General features: G+C 40.8%; 1 protein-coding gene across 2 annotated transcripts in view; it reads right to left on the reverse strand.

The window, feature by feature from the left end:
- The window catches only part of LOC137169167 (glutamate receptor ionotropic, kainate 2-like), a 70,184-nt gene that overhangs the window by 40,800 nt on the left and 17,092 nt on the right, over window positions 1-12,292 (reverse strand). Inside the window, exons 2-5 of one of the 2 annotated variants that reach the window (XM_067572190.1) lie at window positions 7,971-8,138; window positions 6,201-6,464; window positions 3,231-3,412; window positions 1,882-1,935 (exon numbers count right to left, since the gene is read on the reverse strand). In XM_067572190.1, the coding sequence (XP_067428291.1) occupies window positions 1,882-1,935; window positions 3,231-3,412; window positions 6,201-6,464; window positions 7,971-8,138 (668 nt within the window). The remainder of the gene's footprint in view (window positions 1-1,881; window positions 1,936-3,230; window positions 3,413-6,200; window positions 6,465-7,970; window positions 8,139-12,292) is intronic. The other variant, XM_067572191.1, reaches the window with a different exon arrangement.

The following is a 12,292-nucleotide window of genomic DNA, read 5'->3' on the forward strand; positions in this document are numbered from 1 at the left end:
TTACCACACTGTTGCACTGTATGACATGTTCCTTCACCACAAAGAGTTTGGCCAGTTTGGTTAGTTTGTTTAGAAATGGCTCCAAAGACAGCGATCACACTTTCAGTCTCTGGAGAGCAGTTCCCGGTAAGGCCACTGCGCATATGCAAGAACATGGTGCCATTACAGAGCTTCGCTAGCTTGTTGTGCTACATATCACAACCCCTTGACTTTGTACTACATTGTATATTGTAAAGAACTTCAGTATAAAGTCAAGAGGCTGTGATATGTAGCACAATAAGCTAGTCTCTAAGCAAACTACCATACCCAAACTCTGTGATGAAGGAACATGTCACCTTGTGCAACGGTGTGGCTCATTGATGTGTTTTTCATAGTTTTTGGACAGCAACGGAACTCTACATCAAAGAAGAATAAGATATATCAGGCTTTGCATAACCACACAAAACTTCTAAGGAGGAACACGTTGATTTGGCTCTGCACATGAAATTGGTTCACAATAAGAAAGCCACAGAAAATCACCGGCTATATCCTTTAAGCAAAAGGCATGAGAGCAGAAGAGTGCTGGTGAAGGTATTTCAGGAGTTATTTCATCTCATGCTGAGGCAGTAGCCTTGATTAAGGCAAGTCTTTCAAGGTTACAGGCAGGATTTTGGTGGACTGCCATCTATCATGTGGAAGTGAAAGGACAATCCGATTGTCCTGCATACAGCATGTCTGGCATCTCACCAGGCAGATGTCTCTGGGACGCAACAACACAGTTGACGGAGCAACAGCAGGTGATGGACACAGAATGGGGGTGCCATGGTCAATGTTTGCTGTCGTATTCTGAAAGCAGCACGGATGGCTTAGTACCAGTATACAGCAGTAGCTCTGGCCAGCACAGAGGCATCCAACCTGCCAAACACTGGCTGATGTTAAAGTAGGCACGTTTCCACCCCGACAAGCAGCAGCATGCTGCTGAAACAGGTCTATTACCTTTCTCTTTCCTTTCCCAATGACATACCTGCTGTCACTCACACCCTCCCCTTTCATCTAGCCAGGTTTTTATGTGGATGCACCAGGGATAGTTACATGTCCTGTGCACTGGTAAATGTCTTTTTCAGGTCAGTTTTCTCCAACCTTTCTCTCAGCCTTTCCAATTGTGCTCCAAACAACACAGCATGCCATTTGTTTGTTAGGGCTATAATGGACCAAATGGGTGACAGTCTCATCTACTCAGGGCTATTATCTGAGCTAGTCTGAGTCTTCTGTTCTCTGGGCTAAGCGAAGATATGCTGCTTTTCATCTGGAGCGTAGCAAGCAATCTTTGTAGTGGCTAGATCAAAGAACTTTGGAGAACTTCAAATGCTGCCAGAGTCAGAGTAAAATATATCCAACTGCTTTTGTTTCCTGCACTCAGGGTTATGGATGACCAGTTGGGGTAAAAAGGTCAGTGCAGAATTTAGAAAACAAACTGAAATAAAAAATTCTCAACTGATAGCTCAAAATGCGAAGAGTTTATTTCTAATGATCTATATGGCAATGACTCAGCTTTTCAAGGCCAACGGTGTCTATCTGCTCAAGTCAGGTTGTAGTTCAGGCACTAAAAATGCTTCAGAAAAACGAAAATAATAGGCTGGCTCCTGGTTGAGTCATATTTGATTTAATTCTCAGAGAAGAAGCAAAACCTGCTATCAGACACCCAGACAGATGGATGAATTTTGCCTTGCAACAAGCAAAAACAGGTGAATGTTTGCATTGCTATAATCCAAGAAAAAGAAAACTTCACACCTCATCAAGTGGATAGTGCAGTGCCAAAAAATCTAATACACAATAAAGTACATAGTTGAATTGCGTCAATTGTGAATTGTCAACATAAAAAAGAAATGCTAGTTTACTCACCAGGGTAGTAAAAATATAATGGTAGTACTCTGTCATCATACCCATGGCCAGGGCCTGCGGGGAGAAAAGAACAGCAGGCAGTAACTAAAAATCAAAGATTAATAGCTTAATGAGCTTATTACTCTATTCAACCTCACCTTTCATTTAGCTGTTATTTAACCTGTATAGTCAACCTGAAATCTCTCTCCTGACCAGGAAAGCAGCTGAGAGAGAAAAGGTTTCCCACTAAAAGATACCATAAACGTGTCTCCAACATTTTGAAATGATTAATAGATTCATTGAATTATTATCAAACTTAGAATGAGATGTCATTATCACACAAGAAGTACTGTTTTAATCTTCCATTCCACAGTCTGACCAAAAAATGAAAGAGAAATTTATGTTTAAAAAGCGAATTAATAAATAAAATCTAGAATAAAAGCAGTGGAGTATCTTCTTACAAAATATTTAAGTGTTAGGTAATTTTCACACAAACTGTGTTGTTTGTGCTGCCTCTCTATGTGAATATGCAGAAAGAAATATATAAAAACTTTCCTTGTTATCTCCTTTGGGCACACTATTAGGGGTCTTTACTGTCAAGAAAAGACCATGTGTGATCACAATGAATACGAAGAAGTGTTGCAATTACTGGAGAACAATTAACACACAGAATTTAAGCCGGTAGTCTTCATGAGTGTGCTGAAAGTAGCACTGAATTGAGCTGTTGACATACAGTATATGTTTTCGTTGAGCCTACCAAGTATTCGCCATCAATAAATAATCATTCTTGTTGTTTCCCATAGACACACAGCTGTATAGAAAATTGAAAACAGTGCAATATGCTTGTGAGAAGACTTCAGTTCAATAAGACCCCCGCAGTTCTCATGAATAATGTGCCTCTGTTAAATGAATTTAACATGGCTGTGAGCGGAATTAGACTTTCTAATTAAAAAACCTTTATTGTGCAATGGAGAGCATCCATTTTGACGGCTCAGTAGTAGAGATCTAATATTCTACTAAGAGATTAAAGATGCACGGGGCAAGACTGTATCTGAATCATTTGCATCAGTGCTAAAAGAGAGAAAGAGTAATAAAGGGCACACATATGAGCTTTTTGTTTTGGTACATATACACATGGAATGAACTGTTAGCACTGAATGTAAATTATGTAAATTTGGGGACTGTAGTTAATTTACTTTTAATTAAATTCACACAGAACTATGATAAATTGACTCATCTTATTCACAAATGTTCAGCTGCATCAGCTTTACTGCTGTAATTGTTTACATATCAAACTTAAAAGTGAATAGTTCCCCAAGTTTGGTTTTTGAACTAATAAACTATCATGGCTCATTAAGCTGGTTTCATACCTGTTTCAGTATCCAGGCAGCCATCTCGTGCCCACAATCAAAAATGACATGGAACTCCTTTGCCTTCTTCATCTCTTTCAGAAGTGGCTTGGCATCCTTGGTCTCTGTGGGCAGCTGTCGAATCTTCAAACGAATGTTGTATCGTGACGGTGCCTTGATCAGCTCCTGCAGTCGAATGAGACCTGCAGACAAAGGCGATACATATAGCGTGAAAAAGGAATTTTAAAGATGCAGCGACATGATGTGTTTGATCTGCTGCCATTTTGAACTATCTCTGGTTCTGAGGAGGCCATAAAACCAACTGTATTCAGGTTTTCTCAGCAGAAAAAGGCTCATATACATGCCTTCCTAATCCACAGTCTATTGATCCTCCTACTCATACTTGGCAAGCAAACAGACTGCTACAGATCTATCAAGAGAATTTAACACCAACCCAGCACATTGCACTCTTTTATACCAAAAGCACAAAATAGAAAGAACCTCAATCTGCACCCTCCTACAGAAACTTCCAATCCCACAGAAGCCTCCCAAATGTTGATTCGCTCTCGTCTTCCATGATACCATACAGTAGCATGGAATAGGTTCAATTTTATCCTGATGGAAAGTCGCAGTCAACCCTGCCTCTCCTGTCTCTCTCTCACACACACACTTCAGATGTGTTCTGATGAGAGAGGCTCCGTTTGCCCAGCATGTACTTGCCCCTGGGGAGCCTAACACTGCCGTCACATATTGAGCTACAGTCTTCACCTTTCATTTCTCGACCACACGCTCAGGTAGAAAGCTCTCCGGGAGATACTGCGATGAGATTACAATGAGTTTCTACCTCAGTAAAGAACCTCAGAGTCCAAGGATGAAAGAGGCTGGATTGATGGGAGAGATGATTACTTGTCATGGATATAAAAATGGATGGAGCAGCGAGGGTAGTTCAAGAGGGAACTGGAGAGAGATAGGATTTTTTTTCTGTTTCGTGGAACCACTTTAAGATAGCTCAGCCTATTTTTTATTTTGAAATGAAGTGCTGTGTGAGCAGTTTAATGGTCTTACTGTGAGTGGAGCTGGGTCTCCCCGAGGCCTATAGAAAGATTGGTGTGAAATAGGAACATGCAGGTCTTGTTGTGAAAAGTACCATTGTAGGGAGGAATACTGAACCTCCTAGAGCTTTCCTCAGGCAATCCCAATAGATCCCTACTCTAGGGCATGTCTCTGTCTCCCTGTTTTTGTTCATACTGACACTCTGGGAGGTGTTAAGCAAGAAAAAAAAAATCTGTCAAGGGAGCTCAACGTTTGAGAAAAACCGTCAGTGTAGATGTTTGTGGGCTCTGGCTAATGCCTTCAGACTTTCCCCCTGGATCTTCTAACGGCTGTGTGTGAATATTTTATCCCCTCCGATAGTTTTTCCTGCCAGCCGTCAGATAGGCTCCAATCAGTAGCTCAGGGCCCTGGAGCATGAAGCTGTGTGATTACAGCCTGGGACCAGGTGGAAGCAGTGGGGGGAGAGTTACGCAGCTATGCAGCTGTCACACTTTTCAGGGCGTCAGGTGTGTTACATGCTCCATAGAGGAGGCCCGGGCCGCTCCTATCTGACAGTGGGGGAGGCGAGAGGTCACCTTTTGGCATCCCACTGGGGCAGCTTGCTGAAGAACGAGAGCGTTAACGTACTGAGCTCCAAGGCAGGAAGTGTAGAGAAGTCAAGGAGATGAGTCAGAATAATGTGGCAAGTGGGACGAGTCATTGCGATATCATTCGAGGTTAACGTACGGGTGCTTGCATGCAGCAGGATTGGCTGTTTACTAAAATGTAGGCAACAGATGTGAAAGGACTGGAGGATATCTGGAGGAAACAAAATAGCTATAAAACTAATGGTTCTTTCATTCTTATTATTCCCATACAAGTGGGTTGGTTACTTATCTCCCTTTCTAGAGCAGGTTTTTGTGGGGAGATGCTAGTCTCTCATTCTGTTTGGTTTGGTTTTTGTGGGGCTTGATCTTTTAATAGTGCGAAAACACCCTTAAAAAGGCAGAAAGCATGGCTTGTTTTTTCTTTGATCCATTGAGATGCACAGCACTTTATTATTATGTTCCTACGCTCTAACTGTGATTCTCATTGTTAAACTGACAGTTTCCTCTTCTCATGTGCCATACTTCTTAATAAAAATATTAATTAAAAAAAAACTAATGGTTTAAAAACGCTGTTATATGATAAAAAGGAACAGAAAAGGGTTTAGATCTCTAGTAAGAGACATCATTTAAGATGTCAGCTACAAGACAATATTCGTTTGTTCAGAATTGGGAGTGAATTCATTATGCAACCTGTCTAAACTTGAAACCTCCTCTCAACTCTGTCTAATTTACTTACATTAAGTTGTCAAGCACATCATGCCAAATAGCTCATAAATTGTGAATATGCATTTGAATATTGTTATCTTCTCTGGAGCGTTCACACTTTACCTCATAAAAATATCACTGCACTCCAGCTAAAATACGACTCGTCTTTTAAAATGCATATTATGAGCCACTTCGCAAAGTCACAGGATAGACAAAATGGCTCACAGACACATTTGATAGCCACCCTCAGAGATCAAGTGTCTCTGTGTGTTATTAATGGCTGTTGTCAGCCCCCACATACTACAATTGTGCATTGCATTAATCTGAAGAGACATTGGGTCATTCTGGGTATTGTGGTTCTCTTTTTTTCTATACTGCTGCTCACTCTCCTGAAAGACTGACACGGGCAGCACCTGGAGGACTGAGGCAGAACAGTAAGCTATTGATTTCTGAATTAACTTGACAGGTTACAAAGCACTCACTGAACTCTGAGCAGCAGTGTGGCTTTTTGTAGTTCACCTGGTACCATTTTTTTCCTGGACATTTCAGGGTGTAAAGGCTGCAGCTTTTAAACATCATCACAGTCATCCTCATACGACACAAACGTACCACTGTACTGTAAGAAAAAGACAGACACCAACTGTACCTGTACCTGTGCTGTCGTCATAGACCACAGTGACTGTTCTCCACTTGAAGAAGTGCACCAGGTCGAGGATGGCTCTACTGAGGGAGGAGAAGTCGGGGTACAGGCTGACATAGTACGAGTCCCTGTTGTCTGACACTTGATGCTTCCACTTGGTCTGGATGTGGGGCACTCCCAAAGCATTGCAGATGGACTGGACCGCGTTGGCCGACGAGCTGTGTGAGGGGCCAAAAATGGCCGCCACCCCGAGGGAAAGCTGATCACATGCTGGTGGGGTAGCAAGCGGAGGAAGTGATAAGTCAGTTTATTGTTTCTAACAGAGTTATTGTTTCAAAATCACTGGTTGGACCCTGTAAAATCATTTCATCATTAATCATTTAAAATGAATTTTAACAATTGAATTTCATGTTATTTAAACCTTTGTAGAGGTTTGGACTCCTTACTCTTTATTTTGTCTTTTGTACCTTTTTCTTTAAGAAAAATAAAAAGTTTCTTTATTGCATACACCGCAATTCCATTCCCCTTTGTTCTGAGTACTGTTTCTGGAGAGAATGACAATAAATTCTACCTTCATCCTGACCTTGAAAAGAACACTAAATTGATTTCATGATTGTCTAAATGGATTTTCTAGGATTTTCTGAAATCTTTGGTACAGTTCATATTACCTTTGAGCTATTACACCAAACATTCAAAAGCAAGCATTTCAAATTATTTGTGGAAACATACTGTAACATGAAAGTTTTGGATGTGTTAATCCTTTATTTCTTCTGGATGCATTTTTTTCCCTGAATGCGTATGTACTCTTTCATAAGTCGAGTCATTTTCATGACTGATGATTACTGTGATATGGACCAGGCAGACATCACAGAGAGACAATGGCCCTTTCATGCAGAGCGAAAGATGTAAAAATAGAGCATCATTGTTGCTGTGAGAACATATCAGATTGTACAATGCAAAAAAAATTATGTATTGTAAAGTATGGGTATAAAGTAAAAATATCTGATGAAACGGTGTGACCAGATACAGTAAACAGGAGCATCTGGATAGCTGCTGAGGTGCTACAGAGGACTTAAATTTTGTTCTTTTATCTCTAAATATCTGTTTATATACATGCACTTCTTGTATTGAGACATTTGCTTTTACTGTACTTTCATTTTTTTGTATTTTCAGTTTTATTTTTCAGTCTTACTGTTGCCAGGGGGAAAACCTGTGAGAAACCTGTATAAATTGTTGAAACTACCATGAGTTTATTATTTGGCTGTATATTTGACTTTAGTATTGGGTGTCATCGTGTGTAAGTCTCAATGAGAAATTACATAAAGAAATATCATTTTAGTGTCTTCTGTCTGCTCCTTAGACATTTGGCTGTCTTGACTTAAGCAGTGATAAAAGGGTCATTTTGGTGGCAGTGATGGACTCGTTAAAGAAGTTATTTACTTTTGACATAAGCATTAAATATTTCGAGTAAGTGACAGCCTTTTGCTGGACAAATTAAGTGTTGTACTTCTCAGTATAAAATGATGAGGTGATTGCTCTTAGCATTTTGAGAACTGCCACAGCGTTTCAGAAAAGACACTTATGCAGTTGGGCAAAACTAATTTCTTGGTAATTTCATGGGAGTCATATGAGAAAACCACTTTTCTTCATTTCTGAAAAAACATAGTTTGTTTTAACTATACAGATTTGATCTAGACAGTTCAATACAATTTCACCTAATTGTGATTAACTACAGATTAACAAGGTGTTGATGAAAGTTCCTCCATCCTGACTCACCTTTCCTGGAGGCCTCAAAGCTGTCGAAGATGTTTATTCTCTGGATGTCATAGGTCAGTGTGGTGTTAGGGAGCAAGGTGCGGTTCCTGTTGATTGTGTTCAAAGCAAATTTAAAGGCTAGTTCCTCTGCTCCGGAGGGGCCGCTCTCAATGGATTCAAATATTCCTCCTGGGGATTGAGAAAAAAAAAATCAGAAGAGAATGAGAGGTGTGAATAGCCACTTCCTTCTCATCTAATTGCAATAGATTCCTTAACACAAGTGACATTCAAGTAAATGATCAATGTGATGCAGGCAATTACAACCCAAGTGGTGCTATCATTTTAACACTCACTTCAGTATTTGTACTCCCATATTAATGATGCTATTGAGTTTACAGCTTTAAACAGCTCAGTCACATACTGACATGAAACAGATTTACACTGTGGATTAAGCGTTTGGTTCTCAGCTCATTTGAGTTCTGTGGTAGTCGTCGGTCATCACCATTGGTCAGTGTGACCTATGACCGATCATGACGTCACCAGGTCATTAAAAGGGTCAGCTGGCCTCTGTTTCTTTCTCTTTCTCCTAACTGCTGCTGCAGGGGCAACAGCAACTCTCTGCTCTGCCCACGCACTTACATGCAGGAGCTGCTGCTGCAGACTGTGGCTCTCTGACCCCCGTGAGGCCTGCACAAAACAGACACACCAAGCTCCCTTCTTCACGGAAATGACACAAAGGCCTGCCTGATTCAAGTTTATTTAGTGCCAGCAGCTACACCATAGGAGCCGCACAGCCAGCACAACTGACCTCCTCAGCCACAAAGCTAAGTTAGCGCTGAGCTCGCTGCTAACTCTTTAATGAGAACAAAGGAGCAACCAGTTCCTCCAACCTGCACGGTTGGATCACTGACAAACCGCACTTCAGCACCGGAAACAACTCTTCCAAGCTTGGCTCATCCACAACCGGCAGCAACTCCAGCCTGTACCACGCACAGGCCTGCAGCTCACTGGACTCAAGAAAGCAACAAACCAAAGCATCTCTCTCTCTCTCTCCAAAGACTGGTAACAAACTGAGCCTAGCCTAGCATAGCATGGCATTAGCATAGCAATGGCACATGGAAGACGTCTTCAAATATCTACAACAAAGTCCAATTGCTTTTGATTCAACCCTCTTTGGATAACCATGACCTGGATGACTGAGAATCTTTACAAACATCATACTGAGCATTTCGGGATGAACGCCCTCAGAATGGTACGAGAGTGTGAAAGGACAGCCAGGAAAATTGCAGACTACAGAAACCACCTACGATTTATCTTGAGATGCTGACAACACAGAGTCATATCAATAGCCTACATCTAGATTTTACAGTAAAAGGCCACAGAGCTGGAATGATCCTAGAGAAGGCGCAGAACCAGCTACTGAGTGAGAGAGTGAGACAGGTCCATTTCACCACTGAAGCTTTTACTCCAGATATTGAAATCACATTGCCCAGCGCAGTCTCAGAAAAGGTCACTGATTTTATTGAGAGGGAACAACTGTCTCAACATGCCAAAAGCAAGGAAAGACAGACATGGAAATTCCAAAACCTACAATCGTGAGCCAGCAACACTAGGAAAGCAGAAGAACATACCTGGAGGCAAAAGAGAGATAATTCCACACTGGACAAAACAAACGACAGATGGGTGCCTGTCAGATGCGGAACTCACCCAATTAGAGCAAGATGTCCTAGCCAAAGGATTAAACTTTGCCATCACACCACAGCATTTACCAAGAGTAGGTATCGGCAACCCTTCCCAATGTGAAGACACCCCCTTCCAACCTCATCATTCAGGAAAGGAAGACCGTGACGTCACTGAGCAAGGACCAAAACATCACCATCCTACCAGCTGATACAGGAAGATGCACAGTGGTCCTAAACACAGCGTACTACTAGCTCCTGTTCTGAACAGCACCAAGCCACTGGTTTAGATATGTGGATGTCACATGGGTCACAATTAAAACCCAGGAAGTGCAAGCCTTCACAGAACACATTAACTCAGCAGACAGTAACATCATGTTCACATGAGAGGATGTCGGGAACAACAGCTTGGCCTTTTTGGACTGTACATTGGACTGTGTATACAGAAGCCTCCACACTGGAGAATACAAGAAACCTACATACACAGACCAATACTCTTTGACTCTCACCACACAGTGGAACATAATGTACCAACAAGTGCCCAGGCCCAAGAGAAGGAGCACAAACACCTGAAGGATGACATTAAAGCTTGTGGATACCCTCACTGGACCTTTGTGCAAACAGCCACACAGGGGACATTTCTCTGCATGGAGTACTTTTACTTTTAATACTTAAGGTGTAATGGTTAAGTACATTCCCGTGATAATATTTAAATACTTTTCTTAAACTTTTCCAAAGCAGGACTTTTACTTGTAACAGAGTACTTTTACAGTGTGGTACTAGTACTTGTACTTAAGTTAAGGATGTGAATACGTCCTCCATCACTGGTGCTAACATGCAAACCAAGTTTTTACACTCACTAACATTAAAAAAAATGTTTCAAGTTTCAATTATAATAAAGTTTTTGTTCAACCAAAAAAAACCCAAAAAAAACAGGCATCTGTTTTCATTCATTTAAGGGTCATTGTAACTGATAATAATAATTATGAAATACCGTATACCGTGACATTTTCTGAGACGGTTATCATACCATGAAAATCTCATACCATTGCAACCCTAGAACCAAGTGGCATCAATGACCTTGATAACGACCCCTAAGAGGTTAAATACCTGGGATTCCCAACCGGTCAGTTAGAATTGAAGAAGACCCTTGGATGAAAGTCAAAATGTCCTCTAATGTCTACAACCAAGTCCATTTGCCCTCAATTCAGCCCTCCTTAGATAATCATGACCTGGATGACTGAGAGTCTTCACAGACATCATAGTTTTCCTTTGTTTACCACCATGCGGTCCCAGTCGCCATTTTGAGTCATCCATTTTTTGTTTTGTCTGTTTTCCCACACACACACACACACACACGCACACACACGCACACACACACGCACACACACACGCACACACACGCACACGCACGTATATAGGTACATTTAGTAAGATTACATATTGTGTGTCTTTTTCTCTCTTTTATCCTTTTAAATAAATGCTTTTGGATATACCTGCTGGTCTGTTTAATGTTGCACAAGAGTGAATATTGCCAGCCTCTTCGCTGTAGAACTCCAAAATCCTTCAACCTTTACTAGCTATTGATATGGTAATTTTGGTTGCAGTTATGAAATTTTTATTAATCAGAGTTCCAAATTGATAGTTTAGTATATTTAATTAGACTGAATCAATGAATTGGCCATCCTTTCCCTTTTTAAGGATGGTGCCCCAAGGTGGATTTTCTGTCAATTAAATTACTTAATATAATTATTATTTCTGATGATTATTAATTATTTCTGATAGCTAAAAATGCCCCACAAAAGTGGTGCATGATCCCTACCAGGACCTTCTTGCTGTGAGGCAACAGTGCGAACCAATGAGCCACTGTGCTGCCGTAGGGAGGTGAGTTCAGGGGTGGGTGCCCTTCTTTAACTCCCTCATTCGGAAAGGTTAACGCTTCCATTTTGTTCCATTGATTTGAATGATTCTCGAATGAGAGGACAGCAAAGAAAAACAAGAGCGTAGGTTAACAGAAATGAGGGAGAAATCAAAAAACATACATAAAAAGTATAGAAAGAGGGTGAAAAAGAGGCAAGAACAGACAGAAGGTCAGTCAAAACAGAATTTAAAATTTATGGGATTAAATTTGAGTATCAATCCAAAATTAGTAAATTATTTGTTAGTAAATTAATAAATTATTCATTAAAATCATGACAAACAGCAGTTTCTTTTGTTGATGTTTAATGGGGGAGCATCCTGATGAGAGTACCATGCTGTGCCTGCCTAAAAAAATCTTGTTACCTTTTGGTTATATGACAATCACACCACGCGATACTCATTTATCGACAAAGCAAAAGCCTTGACACAAAAACAAACAATGCGCGCTGTTTCACCACGCCGCATGAGCCAAACAGAATAATAACCGCTGCAAAGTAAGGTGTTGTTAACTTAAAAAAGCTCCCTTCAGACTTGTCAATTATTTTGAGCTGCACAAAAAATGATTAAAGCTCCAGAAGGTCCATAAATGCAGTTCAGAATCCCAAACAAAGAAAGGCAATGTTTGAACCGGCACACTACAATGTGCTTAATTTCAGGATTATGATAAGAGAGACGTTAACATTATTTTACATTACATGACAATCACCAAAAAATGCATGTCAGTAAATCTGATTCCAACTTGCC

Source organism: Thunnus thynnus, chromosome 18 (genome assembly GCF_963924715.1).
Source record: "Thunnus thynnus chromosome 18, fThuThy2.1, whole genome shotgun sequence".
In the NCBI taxonomy this organism is placed as follows: Eukaryota; Metazoa; Chordata; class Actinopteri; order Scombriformes; family Scombridae; genus Thunnus; species Thunnus thynnus.